The following is a 25,304-nucleotide window of genomic DNA, read 5'->3' on the forward strand; positions in this document are numbered from 1 at the left end:
AAGCCCTATTCAATACAATTATTTTGGTGTATGCATCATATGTTTCCCACAGATATTTGTATAGTAGTACACATTTTTGTGTGTGGTGCTATTGTAGCAGTGGTACAACTTTGAGCTAGAGCAACACAGAACATTTCAGCAGACGTGCAATAATTCTTAATAATATTTCAACACAAAGATAGTTTTTCTTTTGCAGAGTAACCAGCACATTCCTAGGGCCCAATCCTGCACTCCCCAAAACTACCATTGATTCCTTTTGACAGCTGTTGAGAATTCAAAATTAGCTCTCTGTTGCCCAGTCTGACAGATCCTCACATGAGGAATACTTATTTGAGCAAGTGGTCCCACTGGATTTCAGAGAAGTAAGCAGCTGTTTCACTTGACTAAGGGTTGAGCAAAGACTTAAGGATGCTGCCTCAGGGCCCCAATCTTTCAAAAAGATCCATGGGGGAAAGACATTTATGCCTACCTGGGCGTCATCAAAGGGACTCTACATGGACATAAAGGTTCACAGTGGTAAAAATAATTGGAAAGTTGGAAAATGTAAAAATGTTGACCTGAAGAGAAAATTTCAGGAATGTTTTGAGGAAATTTCCCCCCATTTTTCAGCTACTTGAACCCATCTCTGTATTAAGGACCTCTGATCAGGTTCTTAATGAGACAATACTACCTGCTCAGTGGTAGGACAGGAACCACGGGTCTGCTCCTGCTCCCACTGAAGTCTGTAGGACCAGAACTGGGCCCTAAATCTTTGTAGTACCTATTTAAGCTGTTACATTTAATGCAGACCAACAGTTACAAAATAAATGGACCAAATCAAATCCATGATTCATAATTGGTACCACAAAAGTAACCCTCTAGCTATGAATATATTACTAACATTACATTATTTTAAAGTTAGAGGAAAATATACTATTTCTGCTGTGATGTAAAGTGAAGATCTTTAACAAATAATAGAGTTTATTATATTTTTCCTAAACTTAATTTTTGGTGTGCACTGAAGTTAATGATTTGACTAGAATTTTAACATAAAATTGTACTGAGAAGCTTTTTTCTTTTTTTAAAATAGAGGTTGTCAGTGGGACATTAAGAAGGCACAAGGAGCAGATCTGAAAGACTGAGAAAGTGGTTTACTTGTGGAGGACGGCTAGGCGGTGTGCTTATTAGAGGTGCTGGGCCCATAGCAGAGGCTGCATTCAAGCTCCTTTCCCTTTCGTCCTGGTAAATTCGATCTCGTTCGGCTTCTGGCAGCTGCAAGAAATTCTGCATAGCCCGAAGGTTTACCAGTAAAGACTGTGAGGCGGTCTTGGGGTCCTCTTCCTTTCGGAGGATTTCTGAGAGCAAGCCCTGTAGCAAAAAAGAATGCTGAAGAGTTAGGCTGTGCAATCTTTTGTAAAACATGCTCTGCAAATCCTTTGCTAATCATTCCTTTTTCTTTCCCACTATGTTTAGAACATGATCTGTCAAAGGCATTCACACTGCATAGGAATATATTAATGACAATGTAGGTAGTAGAGAAGAGAGCCTCAATTGTATTCTTAATTTTATTAAGCGTCTGCTTTACATACAACATAAACTGAATCTGCCTAATTGGTCTCCTTCCTTTTACTGGCTTAACTCGCCATGAAATCTTTCACAGTCAGACAACTGCAAGAAGTTAAGAATAAATGAAATCCACATAGTACAGCAGCACTAGATTGTGTAGTTCTCATGCCGGGTAGACAAAGACTGCAGAGAAGCATCAGTTCAATCTGTAGTAATGGAAAGCCATTTCTAGAAACAAGCAGCCCTTTGAAAATAAGTGATATTTGAAAACTAATCTAAGTGGATTAACAGACAACACTCCTAAAGCACTACTTAACTGATTAAGGCCCATATTTATTATATGTCAGCATTTACCCCCCTCCCCCAAATAACTGAAGGAATAATCATAATCAATACTAAATGGAGTATGAAGGAAATTACACTGACAAAATGCATGGTTTGGTGGGGAGAAGAGGGTGTGTAGAAACAGGTTGGTGCAGAGAATGTCTGTGTACCTTTATAATTACCTGACCCTTGATTGCATCCCACATTACTCACAGGCATTGTTAGCCAAACCCCTAATTAACTGGTGGGGGGGAGGAAATGCAAACCCATACCTAAAGCCCCAACCCCAAAGAATAATTTGGAGGACAAACCTCATGGAATTTTCTTCATCCCTACCCCACCTCTCCTATGGGCTTTCTTGCAAATAGTGATGATTCGGGGCACAATTTGGTAGTTTTTACTAAAGAAGTGAACCAGCATAGAATAGTTGAGTTACATACAGAGGTGTTATGGGGAGCGTTGGAAATTAGACTTTTTAAAAAATGTTCAGAGTCAAAACACACTTACTTTTGGCAATAATTTTCAAAAATCATACTTTACTACCTATTTACTAGATCTCTGGATGCTAGAAAAATGACCCAGCGCTAAGAATGCTAGTTCGCAGTGGGTCCCTCTAATTTTCCAATAACTGTTCAGATAGGTTTAACTGCTATTTGTAGGGTAGACAAAGTCATTTTCAGCACAGTTATAGAAAGTGTGTTTGAGATATGCCGGAATATGATCTCATGTGTGCTTTTTGTAGCAGTGCTGAAAGGAGTATACACAGGATAAAAAGCAAAGAATTTATAACACCAGTTAATTAGCCGGGGGGCAGGCAGAGAGCCACTGCTGACAACCACTATCAACAAAGGGTTATTTGATTGGAGAAGATGAACTAATGAAGAGATATGGATGACAAAACAGCAAGTTTTAGACTTAAGAAAGGTTTCTCGGTCTAGCTATAATCAGCAAACTCTCCCAATGCTGTCAACTTAAAATGGCAAAAAAAGAATGCTTTTGCTGGTATAACTTACACCAGTTCCTTGAATGAAATAAACTATAAGCTGGTATAAACTCTAGGGCTTTTGTTGGTTAGAAATGTAATTTAAAAAACCACACCCCTAAAATCAACATTATTATATTCACAGAAGTTTTAAGTGTATACCTGGCCTTCACCATAAGCTGTGAAATTACTGAGTTGACATGAGTAGGTGAATTGAGAGTGAAAGTTCCAGTACATACATGAATACAGGTGACTGCACAAGGGGCGCTAACAGAATTGGGAAGTACTATAGCAGTATCTGCCTGCAATACGTAGCTTTGGCTGGTATTGCTAGTCCTTCACTTTTTTGAGCGCTAAAATTCAGCTAAAAATTGTATGACAAAATATAAACAGGTAAATCCCAAAGAGCATACCGTACACCAAACCTAGCACCCTGTCTAATACTGACACTGAGATTTACCATCCACTTATAACCAGATTTAAAGTGATTTGCCAAGATACAATTTGTAATGTGCTCTCCTGATATTATACTTCAGGCTGCATGAAGACTAAAAGCAGTTTTGCACATTCAGCTTCAATCTGTCAGCCTGAAAGTCCCATTTCCCCCTTCAGTGGAAACAAATTTTTTTAAGACACCACCAAGCCTCATTTTAAAAAAAGTTTACAAGTCATCACAAGTATAATTCATTAGTAATTGCAAAAAAATGTTCAATAAATATTATCAGTGCTTTCAAAAGCTAATTATGAATTCTTTAAAATGGGAGATAAATGAAAGTGTCTGCCAATATGAACAAAAACATTGCCTGTCTGGCCCCCAGTTCGTCTCCTCTTTGAACATAATCACTGATTCAAATAGATTTTATCAGCCTTATGGAACTTCAAAGCTCCCAGAAGAAAAAATGTGATTTGCTGAAACCTCCCTAAAATATGCAGAATATCCTTGAGTGCTATCTGTCTCCATTACATTGTGTTTAAATCACATGTCCAGGTGGAAGATTATTTGCAAGCTCCACCCACAAGTTTGGATTCCTGCCAAGTAAGTTATAAGCAGACACATTTATCTATGTCGCTTAGTAGCAAGAGGAGAGCTGTCATGATAGTGTAATAGCACCTTTTTACCTTTTATTCAATAGTGATATGGATAGTGTGCTTTTTCTTAAATTACACTATGAAGAATTATATGAACACAGTGGCAATTTCGGTTATACTTAAGCAGGCAAATTTCCCTCCACCATATAATTTGCAGAACTCAAATTCAATAAAACATTACATGATGGTCCATTACTGTTATCAATTTTGAATAATCCATCTTCATTCTTCATTTTACTGGAAAATAAAGTGTGCTAAAGACAAAAGAAAAAAAGAAAAAAAGCCTAGCAAGGTGATCGGTGTAAACCTCAGATTTTGTTTTAAGATGATAGTCTGCATTTTACTGCACCCAAATGTTGTTCCTTTAAAACAGTAATTGCCCAGAATTAGTATGTTCATAGTCTTAAATATCCAAAAGCTTTCACATATTTTTGGTTGTACTCTACCATTTAAAAACTAAAAGACAAACGAATGAATGGCACAATAAAAGCCGATACTTTAAACAAAATATACATGGTTTGAATGGAGGGGAAGAAGAGAAGGTATCCATCAAAAACATTCAGATATGTTCAGAAATCAAAAATTGTCACTTTCTGTTCAGAAAAAGAAAATATCTACATTCAGACATAGCAAAAAGCAGCAAATCAAGCCTCTCTTTAGGTAAAGAGCGTTGGTAGGTGAGAACAATGTGTTTTTGTGGAACCAAGGTGACTGTAAACCAGAGTTTATGCAACATATGTTATGGTAAAGTGTAAACAAAAAGGAAACCCAAAGTTATGGTTTGAACTATGACCATGACTAATAGCTCCTTGCTTGAAATGTACATAGTACTGATTGCTGTACTATACACATGGTTCAACGTATGCTTTAAAACGAAACGTGTCTGGCTTGTTTATGGGAACCTAACCTTTGACTTCACCAACTTGTGTGTGTAGCATTGCAAACGTACTGCATTTTTTGGTATGTTTTTTAAATAAGACTATTGAAATGATTGTGCACTACTCTTCACATTTACTACTGGGTGGATACACTTTTGAAAAGGAAAAAGCAGGGCAGACAGCCTCCCATCCATACAGACATGCTATAATGCCTGTGCAGCTACCCTATGCCACTCCTTGTCCCCAAAAATAAAGGGTATGGCCAAAGTGCACTGCACTCCAGCCAGGGCCGGCTCCAGGCCCCAGTGCGCCAAGCACGTGCTTGGGGCGGCATGCCACGGGGGCGCTCTACTGGTTGCTGGGAGGGCAGCAGGCGGCTCCGGTGGACCTCCCACAGGCATGCCTGCGGAGGGTCCACTAGTCCTGCGGCTCCGGTGGAGCATCCGCAGGCACGCCTGCGGGAGGTCCACCGGAGCCACGGGACCGGCGAGCGGCAGAGTGCTCCCCGAGGCGTGCCGCCGTGCTTGGGGCGGCGAAATGGCTAGAGCCGGCCTTGACTCCAGCAACCCCTAGCTAGTGGGCAGCCCCTTATGACTGTTATAGACCTGAGACTTCTCTGAACTACTCCACCCCTGCAAGGTTCAGGGAATCACAACTGGCTGGCTTCTCTTCATCTCACCCTCATTTGTGCCCAGTATGCATTTCAGTGGGATGTTCTCACTATACAAATGAGTGTTATCTGCATGATGCAATGAATTTAGATGAAAAAAAGTCTGAATACAATCCATTCATTTACAGCTCGTAATGGAAACATAGCTTGGTTTATTTTAGCGTGGCTATCCATGTGCATATATCTGGATAGCCACACTTGGGGTGAAATTCACACAAATCTTGGCTAAACGAACTTAGCATGGGGCACTACAAAGAGGAACCAAGGTGATGTAATCTACCACTCTCTCAGCCACTAGGCTGGAATGGCAACTGCTTCTTTTCCACATTCCCTTCACAGGGGTTCCTAGCAACACAATCACTAGAACCTTAGGGTATGTCTACACTAACTACTGGATCGGTGGGTAGTAATCGATTTAATGGGGATCGATATTTTTATCGCGTCTAAAATCGATCCCTGATAGCTCTGCTGTCAACTCCGGAACTCTACCTTGGCGAGAGACGGAAGCGGAGTCGAGGGGGGAGCGGCAGTGGTTGACTCGCTGCCGTCCTCACGGCCAGATAAATCGACATAAGATGCGCAACTTCAGCTACCTGAATAGCGTATCTTAGGTCAACTCCCCCCCGCCCCCAGTGTAGACCTAGCCTTAGATTCACTGTGTACTGAAGCCCATCTTACAGGACAACTGGGAACGTTTAGCAACAGACAAGGGGTGATGGTGGTGGTGGGGTTCCACTCTCATATGGTACTTGAAATCAGGAAGACAAATGATGTACTGCATATACAAAGTATGGTAATTTTCACTCAGTTATAGATTTCTCAACTGTTCTCTTTTTGCACTTGGCCAGACATGTATTCCTAACTGAGAACTACATATGTACCGACTTTGAAGTTTGAAAAAGAAGTTTTATTTGATTATCAAGAGAAAATTAAAAGCATCTTGTCAATTTCTGTAAGTAAAAAAAACTCAACACTGTCTTCCAAAAATAAGATTCAGATAGTTTACATCTGTTATGTTTTGGGGTTTTTTAATTTTACCAAATTCCTGTCTCCTATGGACTAGGACCTAGCACCAGCATTTCTGATCTAAGAAGAATTTTTTCCTGAAAAAAATTTCCTCAGAAAAATGGAGCCAAGTGTTGACCAATCACCGAAGTAATTAGGAAATTCTTTTTTCCTAAAGCATATTTATAATCGGTATCACAATGTAATACTGATAGAGTTAAAGTCTGTAAGATAAGAAGTGCTGACACCTACACCTGCACATTTACCCAAAACTGAAGCTCATCTTGAACACCAGACTGTTATGCTTCATTGCTCTCAGTGTGTAAGTCATTTCCTTCTTTAACTTTTATACTGAAAATCAAGTTTCTTCTTCCATCTGGGGCCATATCAGACCATTAGTTTTTACAGTTTAACCGATTCCGGTGAAGTCTTCTGCTTAAAAAACACTGATGGCATACTATGGTCCCTGGACTGTTTCAGAGAAAGGCTCAAATATACCTATGACAGTTTTTAAACATGTCACAGTTAAGCCTGGGTTAGTTTTTAAACTCAGAATGTAGTAGCTGGATTTAAACAAATATTTTCACTTTGCCCTATTGAAAAATAAAAATAAATATTACATGTACACTGTACTATATTGTATTGTACATACATTGTATTCAGAAATAACCTCTGAAAGATGTAATGCATCATAAAGTTCTTCCCCTAAATCTGGTTAAAGGAGATATATTCTTAATACACTGATTAAAAATAAATATGCTTATCTATAAAATATGGGTTTATATACACAACGTAGACATTAAATGCAGCGGCGACCCTTAAACTTGTCCGTTTTACCCAAGATAACTAGCTAAGGCCCCACTCTTGCAAACAGTATTTATGTGTGAAGCACCACTGACTTCAGTTGGGCTTTGCAGGGGCACAAGGTAAGGCTTGTGTATCTCTCTGCAAGATTGGGGTCTAAGGTTCCCTCAGCATCTGCATTATTTCTATCCTGTTCCCTACCTTTTCCATATCCAATACCTTGTATTGTATTGTAAATACACAGGTAATGTAATGGCAAGTATTTAACTAATTAGCTAAGGCAATTTGTAAGATTCAAAGGGCATCTACTGTTTATTCACTCAAGCAAAGCTGGGTGAATGTTGGGGGGTGGGTGGGAGGGAGAAGAGATTGCATCTCTCTTCATTTGACTTTTTAAAACAAGTTCACTTTGACCGTGTTTTCTCCCATTTTGGACCATTTTTTTAGTATATCCTAATGAGTTTATTGGTAACAATATTCCTGGAAACAGTAAATTTTAAAGAAACAAATTCCTAATTTGTGAGTGTATTTGCACTGGAACCCAATTCCAATAGCAAAATAGAAATATACGGTACTATATAAGCTAGGTGTTCAATCAAAATTAACCAATTCCGGCTTGAATTTTAAATATCAAATACTAAGAATGCATTCGTATACAATCGACAGACTAAAAACTGTGAGAAAAAATTAGCTAGCAAATTTTGGAAACACAAACCATTTTTGAGGGGTGGAGGTCTCAAGCTGCTCATGCACGATTCAAACAGACAGAGGCAAAATCTGCTAAAAAAATTATTCTCTGAATTATTTGCTCAGCTTTACTTGTAGGCAAGATGGCAGCCCCAGGCCATCATAACCGGAAGCTATTATTTATTTCAATAGGAAATAGTGCCAATAATCAGAAATGTTAAATACTGCAAGTGTGTTAAGTAAAAGTACAACCAAAACCCACACATGTATATTTATTCACACATCTCAACTGACATATAGCCTGATCCTACTCAGATACACTTGTCCCACTGAAATAATGTGGGAAAGACCCAATCCTAAAAACCTCAACTACTGGTAAGGATCTAAGGATTCATGTTTAAGAAAAACTACAACCTTATACAGAAATCACAACATACAACATAGAAGCTATATTTTATCTCAGCTAAAGGAGTTCATTTTCCTAATTCATAATGATGGGAAATGGTGCATTGATATAAACCTAATATTACTGAATTTAAAGAGTAATGTCTTTTTCCGTCTTAAATTATACAAGAAGGAAAGTTACAGCAAAAAAGTTTCAAGAAATGTATTTTACTCAGAACAGACAACTCTACCCTGATCTAACGCTGTCCTTGGGAGCCCAAAAATCTTACCGCATTATAGGTGAAACCGCGTTATATCGAACTTTCTTTGATTTGCCCGAGTGCGCAGCCCAGCTCCCCGGAGCACTGCTTTACCATGTTTTATCTGAATTTGTGTTATATCGAGTCATGTTTTATCAGGGTAGAGGTGTAATTGTTAAATTATACACTGGTCAGATACCTTCCCACTAAGTTTTAAATTTTCAGAATTCCAAGCCCTTTTTTCATACTTCATATTAAGAATCATTTTACCTTAAGTTAAAAATTATATTTTTTATTATACTTATTAGATATATTGGCATTTCTTTCACAGTGTTTCTTCATTACATTTCATGTGGCATGGCATTAAGTTAAAATCCTATAGAAGAATAAGTTATAGTAGCATTAGCTTCTAAATCAAGTGTCAAAAGCTAACACATTAGTGTTTTATCAGCTTTGCTAGAGCTAAAGGTTTTACTGCATTTGACAGCTGCAGGATACACTTTGGTCTCAGCAAAAAATAATGTTTTAATATGAAATTTAATTTTAAAAAGCAGACATGGAAGAGTGGGAGATCTAAAAATCAAAAAGCCAAATTGACATAATAAAAAATTATATATCTTTTAGTCGAGACGTGTTTAAAATTTTGGTAGTAATCGCAGAGCAAATCTTAGCAGGAAAAGAAAATAGTAACAGCCAGTTGGGTGCTGTGGAGGTTAATGATAAAACAGAGTTTGAGAATACATTCGGGATATGGAGCAGCACAGTCTGCACTGTGTTGCAGTTAGTCTGTTCAGCATACACATACGCATGATGCGAGACAGAGACAGCGTTAATTGCACAGCTGCATCTTTACAACATAGAAAGGGATTCGGTGAGTAGCCTTGAGCTTGGCTCTGGTTAGAGCTGCTTGGTTTCTCTCCTTTTGGAAATTACTACACATCCAAGAACAGCAGCTAGAACAAGAGAGGAACAATTAAAGCTGTTTAAGAATGGTGAGAATTTCCACACACTGCGGATAACTTAAGGTTTATCTACCATGTCAACGTAGACACAGATGTACTAGCACAAGCCAGTACTGATGGCTCCTTCATAGAAGGAAAGTGGGGAGGAAATGAACAAGGTGAGAGATGGAAATGGTGGCAAATACTGAAAAGAACAGACTCTTGCATGAAAAACAAAAAAAAAAAATCTGACCTGAGTTCTGTTAAAAGCCACACGTGCAAATACTGCCTGTGAAATTCCTGCTCGTTTCAATTCATCACGCACCCACTGGTAGATTTCGGAAGACACCTCTGTGTTGGTTGAGACCTGTGGCTCCAACGGCTTGTTCATGGATCTACTGACGGGAGGAGGGTGGTTCAAGTACTGTTGGTTTAAGGACTGCTGGGCTAGAAGTCTGTTCACTGCATACTGCTGGTTCAGCAACTGGGCCATTACCAGCTGCTGATTTACCAACTGAGGGCTAATAGGAGTTGATACAAGTCCAGGGTGCAGGTTTGGGAGTGGGGTCCGAACAGATGGCTGACTGCTATGAGAAAGCTGAACAGGAGATGGAGGCTGTTCAGCTGTGTTCCCTGGGACTGGCTGCTGACCAAAGTTGACATGGTTGGCACCTTGTTGGGATAGTTCAGAAAGATTATCCATTTCAACTAGAATGGAAAAGAAACATTTAGTTAGACAAAATACCAGTATAGATGAACTGAAAATAGTAAAACAAACACTCTTTAGAAGAAGGCCACTTAATTTAGATTCTGGCTTACTGTATTGTAAATCCCATAAGAAGTTTCATAGCAATACCATTCCTGTGTAACCTTACATTTCTGGCCTTCCAAGGATGGTGCAGTGCATTAAAAAGAAAAACACACACACGGCACATACAGACAGTAGTACCTAGGATGAACTAGTGGGGATTCAGTAAAAACCTGTCTCATCTGGTCTAAGTATGGTGAGGGAGGATCCTTTCCTGAAGGTATGGATAAGGGGAATGCAACAGCCATCAAATTAAAAAACAAAGACAAAACAAAAACAAACAAAAAAGCCATGTTTGCAGTGAGGATACACTGTCATATGGGTCTAAAGCAGGGGGATGGGGAAACTATTGCCTGCAGGCTGGATGGGGCCAGTTGCTTAATTTAATCCAGCTCACCCTGCCGCAGGGGGAAGCCCTGTGCCTCTCTGCCCCCCTGGGGCGGATGAGTTGAACATTTTATATTTCTCTCTCTAAAAAAACCGTAATTTAAGTTGCTTTTTACTTGTGTGTGGCCTGCAATTGATTTTTTCTGGGGGTCAATGGCCCGAGATATGAAAAAAAGGTTCCCCACTGCTGGTCTAATGCATTGTCAATAACCAAGGGCCCAAGATCAGGAAGCAAAAACTAGACAAAGCGAAGAACGGGAGCACAGAAAAGGGAATGGTGAGCAGTGCTACCCGGCTCTACAGGAATTCAGGGAGGTCCCTCGATAAGCATGAGTGTGCACAACTCTGGGTGCAGACATGCAAAGCCTAGTAGTGGCTGTTACTGGGGAGCAACCTCACTTTGACCCACTGGCTGCTTGTGTTGCATCCATGAACTTTAACTCCTGCAGAATCTTCCCTACTATATCTACAGTTCCCAGATGGGATAGAGAAGGGCAAACAATCTAGACATCCCTGTACGCTGCTAATTCCTTGTTGCTGTACCAATCCTATGGCCTGTAAGAAACTAGAATAATTTATGTTACATTTTGCTGTTGGACCGTACTGGCATGCAGGATCAGGAGTGGACAAAGGCAACCTTTACCTTGCTCAGTCCTAAGCTACTTTTCAGCCATGCTCAAGGATCTGGATGTGAGAGAGACTGGGGTAGGGAAGGAAGACAGGCTGTTTTATCTTATAGCCTCCCATGTATCATTGTTTCAGGGGCTTGAACAAAAGCTAAACTTTTTTTTTTTTTTTTTTTTTTTTTTTTTTTACACACTGTCACCTTCCCCAGGCACTCCCTCTGACTAATCACACCTTTTATTCTAACTTCCAGCACCTCTGTGGACAATTTAGACTCCTTTATAGTTGAGCAGAGCGCATATGTAGTACTGGAACAGTCCAGGTTAGATTAAGACTCCTTTAGGTTTTATTAAGCATCTCTCCTCCCCCTGCCCCACAATCAAACTTTTGGTCAACTTTGATCTGACAGTGCTCCTTTAAACCAGATTTATTTGGAATAGTTCTTTGTTCAAATGTGTTTCATTTACTGGCAATATTCCTAAAATAAAAATAGTGTAAGAAACAAATCCTGGTTTATGAGAAGGGAGAAAACATATCTACGATGTTCACAGTAACTAATGTTCCTCATTAACAATTATTTAGCAGATCATCCTCCTACCAGAGGGGAGTCTGTAAGAAGAAATCTGTCCATGGATTCCCTCACACAGAATCCCTTCACACTGTCAAGGGCAGAGGAAAGACAGGTTCTTCTACAAAGAGGCCCCATGTCTCCAATCTCTGGCGAGGACCCACAGCTCAAAAGTGTGGACTTTTTAGCTGTATTACCATTAACCCTGGCTTGCATACTCTGTGGAGACGGTCAAACCCCCTTCTGTGCAGTGGGGAGATTGGCACAAGGATCAGGCCCACTGACATCAGTATAAGTCTTTCCACAGATCTTAGTGGGCTTTGGGTCAAGCCTTAACACAGACCTCAGAGAGGAAAACAGCTTTAGACTTTAAACTTACAGAAAAATCTGACATTGCTGAAGTTAACATTACACACAAGCTACAAATAAGTTTAAGGAAAGCAGCCTTCTGTTTTCACTAACTGAAAGCAGAGATCAACCCAAGTGTGCCATTCACTTGGAACAGTAATTCAAGCAATTACCACAAAAGTGATGCATTGTCTTCATTACTGCCTTAAGCTATAAAAGGCAAGGAACCTGTTTTGGTAGATGAATGGTTTTGCTCTAAATACTAAAAGCTAGAACATGCTCAAAATTAAAACCAAATTAGACTCCATTTTCTTCATTCCAAAAACAGTTTGAAAATTATTATGTAGAAGTGGATGTAAAATGCCCACACTTATATTAATTGATTTAAAAAACAAACTGTGAAAGACATTTATAAACACATTAAAGAATTAATATACCTTACCAACTAATTATAATCCTATAATATACATGCATGCTATAGCCTTACTGTAATCACCAAAACTTGTCCCAATAGCTATAACAAGGCCCTTGTCATAATGGACTGAAGTTACAGAAGTACCCAGAAGTTACAGCAAGATACAGTTCATTTGTTAATTCATAAGCTTCTTTAGGAGGAGAGTGATGGAGACCAGACTAGAATTTGTTACAGTAACTACAGACTTGTTTCTTTAAAATATAAATTTACTATTTTAGAAAAAAATGCACAAATCTACATTTTAAAAAAAAATTATTCTGAGCCGTGGTAGGCCTCAGATTTACAAAATGACAACTTCATATCTTATTCCAATTTCCTGCATGTCAGACAAGCCAAGTCAGTTTGGCTGGTTTAACAACAAATATTTATTGACATTAATTGTCTCATTATATGCATACTCCCCATGCCCTCATTAAAAAAAAGCATTCTACATTGATCTTGAAGAGCTCTACCTTCTTATACGACTGTGACAGACCTTGACAGGGCCGCCCAGAGCGGGGGGCAAGAGGGGCAATTTGCCCCAGGCCCCGGGCTCCGCAGGGGCCCCCACGAGAGTTTTTCAGGGCCCCTGGAGCGGGGTCCTTCACTTGCTCCAGGGGGCCTGGAAAACTCTTGTGGGGCCGGGCCCCAGAGCTTCTTCTGCTCCCAGTCTTTGCCGGCGGGGGATCCTTCTGCTCTGGGGGGGAAGGACCCCCCGCCAGCGAACTACTGCCGAAGCGGGACCTGCCGCTGAAGTGCAACCTGGTCTTCGGCAGTAATTCAGCGGTGGGGGGCCCTTCCGTTCCAGGACCCTCCGCCGAAGTGCCCCGAAGACCCGCGGCAGGGGTCCCCCGCCACCGAATTACCGCCAAAGAGCAGGCTGCACTTTGGCGGCGGGTCCCACTTCGGCAGTAATTCGCTGGCGGAGGGCCCCCACCAAGGGTCTTTGGGGCACTTCGGCGGTGGGTCCCGGAACGGAAGGGCCCCCCGCCGCCAAACAGGGCCGGCTCTAGACATTTCACCGCGCGGGGGGCGCCCTGCCGCTTGCCAGTCCTGCGGCTCCGGTGGACCTCCCGCAGGCATGCCTGCGGATGCTCCACCAGAGCTGCGGGACCAGCGGATCCTCCACAGGCACGCCTGCGGGAGGTCCACAGGAGCCGCCTGCCGCTGACGGCCCTAGGCCCCCGGAATCCTCTGGGCGGCCCTGGACCTTGACACATGTGTATTGGTATATAGCCACCACCACTGCAACTTTTTTGCTTACCCATCATATCTTTTGCCTTCTTGAAATGTTTATACCACCTTCCAAATTCCTGACATTTTGCTGCTGAGACATTTGCATAGTAAGTGCTGTTCACAATGGAAGAAATCATACTCTGCATGAAAAGGGAGAAAAAATCATCTGTAATACATAGCAGCACAAATTGAGAAACAGAAATTATTTCAATTGTTGAAATAATATTTTTAGAGTCTGAGCATCATACTGCATTTTTAATCCTTTTGTCCAGACCTTCAATTTCTTTAAATCCATTAATCAAGCTTAAAATCATATACCAGATACACTGTAAATGAGAACAAAAAACAAATCCACTGAAAAAAGGATAAAGTTATCAACTCTAAGAATCTTAGACCACGAGAGATGAGGTGTTGTTTCAAGAGATGAAAAATTGAAATCCTAAATTCAGAAAGTGTCATTTATTAGTAGTACTACTGCTTTCAATTGAAATTGACCCATCCCAGGTCCAAACAACACTGCTAAGGATATGCCCATTCCCTTCATGTCACCTGTATGCAGCCCAGAACCCAGACAATCATGGGGGCAAATTTAATCTAGAATGAGGTCTTCTGGGCTGCAGAAGAGTGGTTTAAACAATGCTGCACAAGAGTGGATGCACTCTTCTTAACCAAACTTAAACTGTTCGTAGGAAACAACTTTGAGAAACACTCTCATTGTCAGTTTCAGCTCTAGGTACTGTGCTATAAAGTGCTTAATTCTAGGACTGCAGACTAATCATAAAATATGCTAAAGAATATAAAACATTTTAAAACTATTAAAATTTAAGGATATCTTTAGAAACAAGTTGGTTAGATAGAAAGAGGTGCCAATTTTTAACCAAAGTAACCATTTATAAAACCATTCAATAAAGTGCTGTCTCACAAATCAATCAAGATTGTTTTGCACACTGTTGCAAGTTAAAAATTACACTCAATATAGGCAATATATTTTTGTGATAGGATGTGTGATCAACAACAAAAATCAATGAATGCAATTCCAATAGACTGATGAATTTCAATAGTATTTAATGCGGAAAATAACGACTATTAGCATAACTAAAGGAATTGTCCAGCATATTTAGAACACAATGACTCTCTAGAAGACAAAGCCTGATTATTAAGTTTCCTTTGCTAGCCTGCATATAACATTTCATTATATTTGTGCTATGGTGAAATCAACATACAGCATGGGGCCTTTGTTATATGAATTGTAATAATCACTAGCAAAGCCAGTTTGGGGACAAAGGCAGTAAATATTCCTCCAAGTCTGTCTATTACAAACTATTCCTGATCTAACAGAGTGTTATCTTGATTATTGATTCTACTGGATTCCATTATAAGCATTCATTTTATAACATGCTGTTCAGTAATATGTGAATTTCTTAGATCCCAAAACAGTTATGCTGACATGTTAATAAGGCAAAATATGGAAACCTTACTATAGAAGTCCTGTAATGAACATATCAAGTACTACCTTATAGCCATCTTTATATATTTTTGGTGGTTTATGGAAAAAAAATGTGATCTTTAAGTGCTTACTATTCCTTTACATTAACCCAGTGTTTTTCAGATGAACTAGAAATCTATTAAATAGTACAAGGAAATCTTGACAGATCACTATCTACGGACTGAATCATCTTAAACTAAGCTTAACTGAATCCAATTTCTATTTCCAGTACAATGACAAGATCACTGATGTCTGATACTAACAAAACTGTGGTTTTAGGTTCCCTTACAGATCTGGCCACTCCCCATGGGGGACAGCTGGTGCACATGACAACATAAAACAAAAACAAAAACAAAAAAACAACCATGAGTCACAGCTACAATATATTTGAATAAATGAACAGGTTATTGTGCATGTAAAACCTGCCTCTGTACATGCAAAATTGGCAACTGCACAGCCAACTTTGTTCACACAATTAACCATTTGTGTGTACACATGCATATTTTGCAGGTAAAATTTAGGTTTTAATTTTTGAAAATCTGTCTCATTTCTGATCTCTTCTCATCTCTTTTTTTGCCATGATACAATAAAATTTAATACTTTGTGGGCCTCCTGCTATTGTTAAAGATGTCTGCCTAAGATTTGAAATCCTCATCTCCACTTAAATGTCATTCAACTTCAAGTTATAATCCTGTGTTTATGACATCATAGTCTGTTACCAAAGAAATAGGATATCATCTGATCAGCACTGTGACTTCACTGTAGGACCAAACAGAAGGAACTGATAGGCTGAGTCAAAACTCCTGTGTAAACAACATGAGTAAAATCCTGGTCCCTTTGAGGTTAGCGGTAAAACTCCCACTGACTTCAGTGGGTCCACAATTTCAGCCTACATATCTAAGAATTAGCAAGATTGGCAAGGGAAACAGTGAAAGACATGAATAATGTTGTTGTACCTAAAGTATTCCCAGTCTGAAAGTCCCTCTTTAACAGTGAGCTCTTCAAGAACATTTCACACAAACATGCAAACTACTGTGGTTCATTTGCTAATTCACTTAAGGCAACAGTTTTACAAGTCTAGTAAAATGTTCATATCTTGGTTACCCACCAAGTACCTTCACCAAATCTTTTCTTCATTGTTTCTGTTCTTGATCTGCCTGTACCATTGTTTTCAGAGGCTCATGGTGTCTCTCTCTGTCTTGGAAGATATTCCCAACATTCTTGAGGAAACCAGAATCTTGATCTTAGGCATACTGAGGTCACACACTCTCAATCACAGGCTATACTATATGCAAAAAGCCCTCCAACTCTTTGTTGGTGCCTTTTATTCCTCCATGATCAAACAGTCCACAAGTGTTAAACTTGATTGTCTCATGGTCCATGACTGTACCATTTAAACTCCTTATCCATATATACCCTATGTACAGGCTATAGCTGTCGATGCTTCCCAAGAACAGGGAAGATGAGCTAGCACAACGTGCAGCCTGAATAAATCTCAGACATATTCAAATGCATCACAGTACTCACCCATGATCTGGCCACAGCTTTCACACTTTCTGTGAAAGAAAATTGATAAACTGTATAAGTTGGCCATAGATCTCAAAATCTTAGAGAACCTTCCACAACCTTATTCTTTGGATCAAGTTGCTTTAGGATCCAAAGTGTCTCTCACACACACAAATACACCACACGCACATCCTACAAGTACATGTACAGTACTTGCAGTTCTGTTTTGAGAGTCTGATGAAGATCCGATCTGAAATGGTGCCACCTTGACAGAAACCCCAGTACTCTGGAAGGATACCATCTGTCGCAGCCTGAGCTTTTTTTTTCAGCCAGATACATTGTTTACAATTAGGTCTTCCGTAATTGTGGTGGAATAGGGATAAAATTGATTCTCAAGTTCAGCTTAGGTTTCCTTAGAATGTAGTTTTAAAAACTGAACATCATCCCCTCAAAAGGTTAAATATCATAGATATGATAAATAGGCATGAGGTGTTCAAGAAGTTTCAAGCACTCTTTAAAAAGTAAGTTGTTTGTTTAATACGGCCATTGCTTTGAAAAAAAAGAAAAAAAAAGAAAAAAAAGAAAAGATGCCAGTGTCAGTCACCTTTTACATTATTATGTTGGATGCCAATATATGATGTGTTTCACTGGGCAACAGAAGGAATATTATGTTTGATTATCTCTGGTCATTTCAGCTGCCACTGTAGGTACTTTCCAGGAAGTATTCCTTCACTGTTTCCTGTAACACTGCTTACCAACCAGGTAAAAAACTGGTCAGTTATGACTAAAAATGTATAGCTGTCCTTTTTGAAAAACAATGTTAATCAGGTTAATTCAATCATCCAAACCAAAACTGTTCATGCTTTCCTGCCAAATCAACCATCCACAGCAAAATCTGTTATCAGTGATTGCTCAGCTTCCAGTCAAAAACACTTAAGCCCCACAATCCCAAAACTTCCCCAATAATAACCTTAAAATTACTCTTACATAACAACACTGAAGAACAGAAAACCACCTCATCAAAGGGTATTTGGGATGCAGTATTTGCATAGAACAAATACATGCTAACAGACTTAGCAGAGGGTACCAGAGACAACAGTTCCCTTACAGGACTCTAAGCTAGATATTAAGGATTTTTTGGTATGAAATTTCCTTCGCAAAGTGGTATCATAACCAAAACTTATGTAGGCCTTTCCAATTGTTTAACTGAAGCGGCGGGGGGGGGGGGGGGGAGTGGAGGGAGGAGGGGGAAGGGAAGGAGAGAAGAGAGAAGCATTTATGAAACTGGCTCATCGGTGTTTAAAGCTTTCAAGCTCTATCAGTGGAGGGGGCAAGGGCTGCAACAACTTATTTACACAATTATCTAAATACGATTAAACAGCTGATGGACAAATATTAAACTGGAAAATGTATAGTCATTTCAGCTTAATGTAATCCTCTTTCTGTAAACACCCAAGATGATTTTTTTTTCAACCAGAACAGTCCTGACATCTCATAAGCCTAAGGGTGAATAGCAAGAGATTGTTTTTGATAGTTATAAATATTCAAAAGACATGCAGACCATCTGCTTTCATAATACAGGTAAAGCAAGACTGAAATGGTGACTGCTGTATAAAAATGGTTCTTTTAACAAAGTCTTCCTCTCCTCACAGACTATAAAGACAGATGTCAAAAACTGTTTATATAGGGTAATCAGGAGCGTGTAAAATGTAATATTCCTTTTACACACAGTGCTTGCTAAAGAGATTTTTTTTTCTTTTTCTTCCCATCTGTGTGTTGCAACACATTTCTACAAGTTAAAAACATTTTTTCAAACAGAGATCTCATGAATACCCAAAAACATGCTATCTGGTTTCTGAATGCTAATTAATTTCAACTAAGGAATCTGCATTTTTTCTGTAGGAAGGAATGTATGCTTTTGAAATGGAGTACTGTATTGATAGCAGACATTGCAAACTAAACACTAAACAAGTTCAATTCTGTACTGTTTTGACACTGGCTATTTTCACAACCTTGTTTTGCACATAATCTGCATCTGTTAAATTTGGTTTACCATAAATGGAGCACGTATAATTCATTCCCTTTTCAATGGAGTTTTATTTATGTTTTGCCATTTATCAAGCTCTTCAATATAAAGCCTTATAACATGTAATGATTTTGTCAAGTAGAAAGTAAGATGTCTTATCTTCCAAGCAGAATATGAACAGAGCTGCCCATAAACCCCTACAGTCAATTTTCAGAACTGAAACACTAATCTTGACAGTAACCTTTTAATGTATTATATTAATGGCTCAGAAGCGTTAAGCACCTTTTTTATAATTCTCAATAAAATGAACATTTACTGAACAATCTGTCAAAGGACTGGCTCCAATTTTTTTAAACCAAACTTTCAGAGTTCTATATATTTTCACTTCCATAAATTCACCACTTTAGATCCCTAGGTATTTGGCAAGGCAGGATACTTTGTTACCACCACTATAATCTGCCTAACAAATGTCCAAACTGTGAATCTCTGTTTCAGTCCCTAGATAAAGTTTAAATGATGCTGAATTTAAGAACAGAGTACAGCTCTGGATTGGGGGGTGGGGGAATTATTAGAAAAGAAGGAACCGTGCATATCTCAATGTAGAATATATGCTTTACCCAAAGGAACTTTATGATAAACAAAAGCCACCAACAGTGGATGACGGTAAGGAAGCTGCTTGGATCAATGAAATAATAGTGGTAGAAATCTCAAACAACATAGTCTGAGTGCAGACTGAGATCTCAGAAGTTATTTTAAGCTCCTGTTTAAATATTATTTAATTAAAACTACAGTTGTGCATAAAGGCCCCAATCAGGTAAATACATAGTCAGAGACAGTCCATGCCAAGAGTTTACACATAATTTGAGATTATGCCATTCCACACACTTGGAATATGCAACCTGGTGCCTGATGCACAGACATACAGATGATAATCCTCTGACATTTAAACTAAAACCAGAATTACAACTGCAAAATATCTAGACACCATGAGTTGTTTTCAGGATATGGAATGTTAAAATGGGCTGGTTAACAAACACACCCCTTTAAGACCTTTTATTACCTTGAAATATGAATGACATAGGAATTTGCTTTGTCATGACCACTATAAATATGTTGTAGAAAAAATTAGATGGACAGAGATACATTCCTGTTGGTGAGAAGACTGTCTGTGCCTTTGTCAGTGCATCTGGATGAAGATTTGATCCCACACTGTTGCCAAGGTCATGAGAACTATGGTGATCTGTATAGCAAGTGCTGCTCATATAAATTAAAATTACATAAAGGCTGTCCTAAAAATGATTAAAATGAGGCTTTCCAAAAAATAAAATAGGACCTTTGCCCTCCGCACCCCTTCTACATCATATAAGTAATTTAGACTAGCTCCTCCCCCTTTTCCACTGCTTCTAAAGGGTTTGTCTCGGTACAGAGAGAACTGAAAATTGCTTCCATTATAATGAGGACTGCCACAACCTCTTTTTTTTTTTTTTTTTTTTTTTTTTAACCAAAATGACTGAAGTGTAGAATGAAAAATAATAATGAACTACAAATTCTTGCACTGTTCTGTCATCTTGTAATGTGAAGATTGGAAATTTACATGACAGAGAAGCAATCGCCCACTCTCCTCATGGATATAAATAAAGCTGAGAAAAAAAAGTCTGCTTTCCAAGATACCAGTCTCATATCCAGAGTCTAAAGGCTTAAAAATAAAATTAATAAAAAAATAAAGGGGTAGGTGGGAAATGCTAATTCAGACATACCAATTCACAAGAAATGGGGAAACTGGAAATGGCAGAAATCCAAAGGACACTCACAGCTGTTCTCAAAAGGGACTAGTGATTTTTGTTGTCTTAGTTTTTGGTTGCCTCACTTGAGTCCCCTTAAAAAGAGCTGATTTTCAGAAAGTGGTGAACACCCATCCTTTGAAAGTCACTCCCCTTCTCTTTTAAAATGTCTCAAGTCGGGCACCGATTGAGACAACAAAAGATCAGGAGTCAATCTTGAAATTATTGTCCACTACCTTAAAAGGTCTGTACAAAGGCTTCTAGCAGCAAAGGCTTGAGATTTAAGCGTGCTGCTGCTTAGACCCTTCCTGAAATCAACTTGGATAAAATCTGAAAATAACTAAAATAGTGGCAATATAAGACATGTTCCTAGCTTTATTTCACTGAATGAAAATGATCTTGTGTTTCTAAAACTAGAGTCTACATTACTTCATTCAAGAATACTTGACTTCAGTTTTCACCTTCCAGTAACTGTGACAAACTTTTGAGTCTCCAGGCTGGCTTTCAGCAGGGCAACCCACAAAAAGGAGAATATGGATAAGGAAAGGTGCTTGAGCTAATATCCATTTCAGATCGGCAACCCTGGCTCTCAAAGGCAACTCTATTAAGCAATAAGATCAAATTTGCTGTTTGCTTGCATGGTGCTCTCAGATCTTCAGAAATGAGAGGAAAAAAAGCAAACAAACAATCAGGAAAAAGACGGTTCCTCATCTTTGTAACTGTTGTTCTTCGAGATGTGTTGCTCATATCCATTCCAGTTAGGTGTGCGCATGCCGTGTGCATGTTCATAGGAAGATTTTTACTCTAGCAACTCAGTGGGTCGGCTGGGTGCCCCCTGGAGTGGTGCCGGATATATACCCCTGCCGACCCAACCGCCCCTCAGTTCCTTCTTGCCGGCTACTCCGACAGTGGGGAAGGAGGGCGGGTTTGGAATGGATATGAGCAACACATCTCGAAGAACAACAGTTACAAAGGTGAGTAACCATCTTTTCTTTTCCGAGTGCTTGCTCATATCCATTCCAGTTAGGTGATTCCCAAGCCTTACCTAGGCGGTGGCGTCAGAGTGAGATGTGGCAGAATGCAAAACTGCTGAGCCAAAGGCTGCACCATTTCTTGACTGTTGAACCAGAGCATAATGCGAAGCAAAGGTGTGGATCGAGGACCAGGTAGCTGCGCAACATATTTCCTGGATTGGTACATGAGCCAGAAAGGTGGCAGATGAAGCCTGAGCCCTGGTAGAATGTGCGGTGAGATGGCTCGAGGGAACATGAGCCAAGTCATAACAAGTGCGGATGCACGCCGTCACCCAAGAGGAGATCGTCTGGGAGGAGACAGGTAGGCCCTTCATTTGGTCTGCCACTGCGATGAAGAGTTGGGGCAATTTATGAAAGGGCTTCGTCCGTTCGATATAAAATGCGAGTGCCCTACGGACATCTAGGGAGTGCAATTGTTGCTCTTGTGATGAGTGCGGCTTCATGAAGAAGACGGGAAGGAAGATGTCCTGATTGATATGGAAGGCCAATACCACTTTCGGGAGGAAAGCGGGGTGTGGTCGCAACTGCACCTTATCCTTGTGAAACACAGTATATGGTGGGTCCACCGTGAGCGCCCGAAGCTTGGAGACTCGTCTGGCCGATGTAATGGCTATGAGGAAAACTGTCTTCCAGGACAGGTATAGCAGTGAGCAAGTTGCTCACAGCTCGAATGGTGGAGACATAAAAGTCTGGTTAAGACCAGGTTGAGGTCCCAGGTAGGGGCAGGGCAGCATACTTGGGGGTATAGGTGCTCCAAGCCCTTGAGGAACCTGGAAACCATAGGGTGTGAAAACACGGAGCGGCCACTCTCCCCTGGGTGGAAGGCAGAAATGGCCGCCAAGTGCACCCTCAATGATGATACCGCTAGGCTCTGCTGTTTGAGAGACCAGAGGTAGTTTAGGATGGTGGGGATCGAGACCTCGGTGGGAGTAACATTTTGCGTTTCACACCAGCATGAAAAATGCTTCCACTTGGCCAGATACGTAGACCGAGTGGAAGGTTTCCTGCTATCCAGGAGTATTCGTTGTACTGAGGCAGAGCAGTGTAACTCTGACTGGCTCAACCATGCAGGAGCCATGCCGTGAGGTGAAGGACTGCAGGTCTGGGTGGCGAAGTCTGCCGTGGTCCTGAGTTATGAGGCCTAAGTGAAAAGGCAGGGTAATTGGGCTGGCTATCGACAGGCTGAGCAACATGGTGTACCAGTGCTGCCTGGGCCATGCTGGGGCGATCATGATCAAGCGAGCTCCATCCCTGTGGAGCTTTAACAGGACCCTGAGAACCAGCAGGAACGGTGGAAAGGCATAAAGCAGTTGGCTCGTCCACGGTATCAGGAAAGCATCCGAGATCGAGCCCGGGGAGAGACCTTGGAAGGAGCAGAACATCTGGCATTTCCTGTTCTCACGGGAAGCGAAGAGGTCTATGCAGGGAAATCCCCACTTCCGGAAAACAGAATGAATAATGTCCGGACAGATCGACTACTCATGAGAGCGGAAGGATCTGCTGAGTCGATCCGCTAGAGTGTTCTAAAGCCCTGGGAGAAAGGACGCTACCAGGTCTATCGAGTGGGCTACACAAAGGTCCCAGAGTTGAATGGCTTCCTGACAATGGGGGGGAGGACCGTGTCCCCCCCGTTTGTTTATGTAATACATGGCCATTGTGTTGTCTGTGAACACTGAGACAATGGCCTTGCAGATGCTGTTGAAATGCCTGGCACGCAAGGTGGACTGCTCTCAACTCTCGGACATTGATGTGCAAGGCCAGCTCCTGAGATGACCAAAGGCCTTGAGTGCGAAGATGTCCGAGGTGAGCACCCCAGCCGAGAGATGATGCATTCGTCGTCAAGGCCATAGAAAGCTGGGCTGGATGGAACGGCATCCCTGCACACATCAGGGAGGGCATCAACCACCAGTCGAGGAAGCCTAGGAGTCTCGGGGGAACCGTGAGGATCCTGTCTATATTGTGTCTCCCCGGGTGGTATACTGAGGAGAGCCAAGTTTGAAGGGGACGTAGGCGCAGCCTGGCTTGCTTGGTCACGAATGTGCAGGCAGTCATGTGACCCAGGAGGCCGAGACAAGTTCGAGCCGAAGTGGTTGGGAATTTTTGTAGGCCGTGTATAATCGATATCATTGCATGAAACCGCGGCTGTGGTAAGCAGGCCCTGGCAAGACTGGAGTCCAGAATGACCCCAATGAACTCTATTCTTTGCGTGGGAACCAGAGTAGATTTCTCTAGGTTGATCATCAAGGTCTAGTTGGACGAATAGGTCCTTGACGATGCCGACGCGTCGCATTACTTGGGTCTCGGAGGCCCCGCGAATGAGCCAACCGTCGAGATACGGGAAGACGTGTATGCGTCGACGACGGAGGGAGGCGGCAACTATGGCCATACACTTTGTGAACACTCTTGGGGCTGTGGAGAGGCCAAACGGAAGGACTGTAAATTGGAAATGTTGACGGCTGACCACAAAGCTGAGGTACCGTCTGTGCGGAGGATAAATGGTAATGTGAAATACGCGTCCTTCATATCGAGGGCAGCATACCAGTCTCCAGGATCCAAGGATGGGATGATGGTCCCCAGGGATACCATGCGGAACTTCAACTTTATCAAGAACTTGTTGAGTCCCTGCAGGTCTAGAATTGGTCTGAGACCTCCCTTCACCTTGGGGATTAGGAAATAGCAAGAGTAGAACCCCTTGCCCCTCAAGTCCTCCGGTACCTCCTCTATAGCTCCCATGGCAAGGAGGGACCATACCTCCTGCAAGAGGATTTGCTTGTTAGAGGGGTCCCTAAAGAGGGACGAGGATGGGAGGCGAGGGGGGGCGAAATAAACTGAAGGCGGTATCCAAATTCTACCGTGCGTAAGACCCAACAATCTGAAGTTAGTTGGGTCCAAGCAAGGAGGAAAGAGGAGAGGCGGTTGCAAAAGGGAGGGAAAGGATCCTGTTGAACAACTGGAATGTCACCCTCGGGCGCGCCTTCAAAAAGTTTGGTTTAGGTCCCGCGGGTGGTTTGGCGGGGCCGTGATTCTGACCCCCTTGGGGTCCGGACTGCTGTCTATGATTGCCTCGGCCACGCCTCCTGCCGAAGTCCTGCCGCTGTCTAGGTGGGGGGTAAGGATGCTGAGGTTGGGGCCGGAAGAGTCTGCACTGAGTTTGCGGTGTGTGCATCCCAAGCAAGCGCATGATCACCCTATTGTCCTTCAGATTCTGCAGCCTAGGGTCAGTCTTTTCCGAAAATAGGCCCTGACCTTCGAAGGGCAAGTCCTGTATCGTATGCTGCAATTCAGGTGGAAGGCCTGACACCTGAAGCCATGATATATTCGCCTCATGGTAATTCCTGAAGCCAGAGTTCTGGCTGCGTCTAATGAGGCCTGGAGAGAAGTTCTCGCCCCCTTATTTCCTTCCTTCCTCCAAAAGGGCCGCAAACTCTTGATGCAAATCTTGGGGGACTAGCTCTGTGAATTTCTCAATCGCCACCC

General features: G+C 41.2%; 1 protein-coding gene across 6 annotated transcripts in view; it reads right to left on the reverse strand.

Annotated features, from left to right (window-relative positions):
* Positions 1-25,304, reverse strand: part of SATB1 (SATB homeobox 1) — a 115,449-nt gene that overhangs the window by 39,744 nt on the left and 50,401 nt on the right. For all 6 annotated transcript variants that reach the window (XM_050938381.1, XM_050938380.1, XM_050938382.1 and 3 more), the window contains exons 6-8: positions 14,023-14,134; positions 9,823-10,277; positions 1,135-1,347 (exon numbers count right to left, since the gene is read on the reverse strand). In XM_050938381.1, coding sequence (XP_050794338.1) covers positions 1,135-1,347; positions 9,823-10,277; positions 14,023-14,134 — 780 coding nt within the window. The remainder of the gene's footprint in view (positions 1-1,134; positions 1,348-9,822; positions 10,278-14,022; positions 14,135-25,304) is intronic.

The sequence above is a fragment of the Gopherus flavomarginatus genome, chromosome 2 (genome assembly GCF_025201925.1).
Source record: "Gopherus flavomarginatus isolate rGopFla2 chromosome 2, rGopFla2.mat.asm, whole genome shotgun sequence".
In the NCBI taxonomy this organism is placed as follows: domain Eukaryota; kingdom Metazoa; phylum Chordata; order Testudines; family Testudinidae; genus Gopherus; species Gopherus flavomarginatus.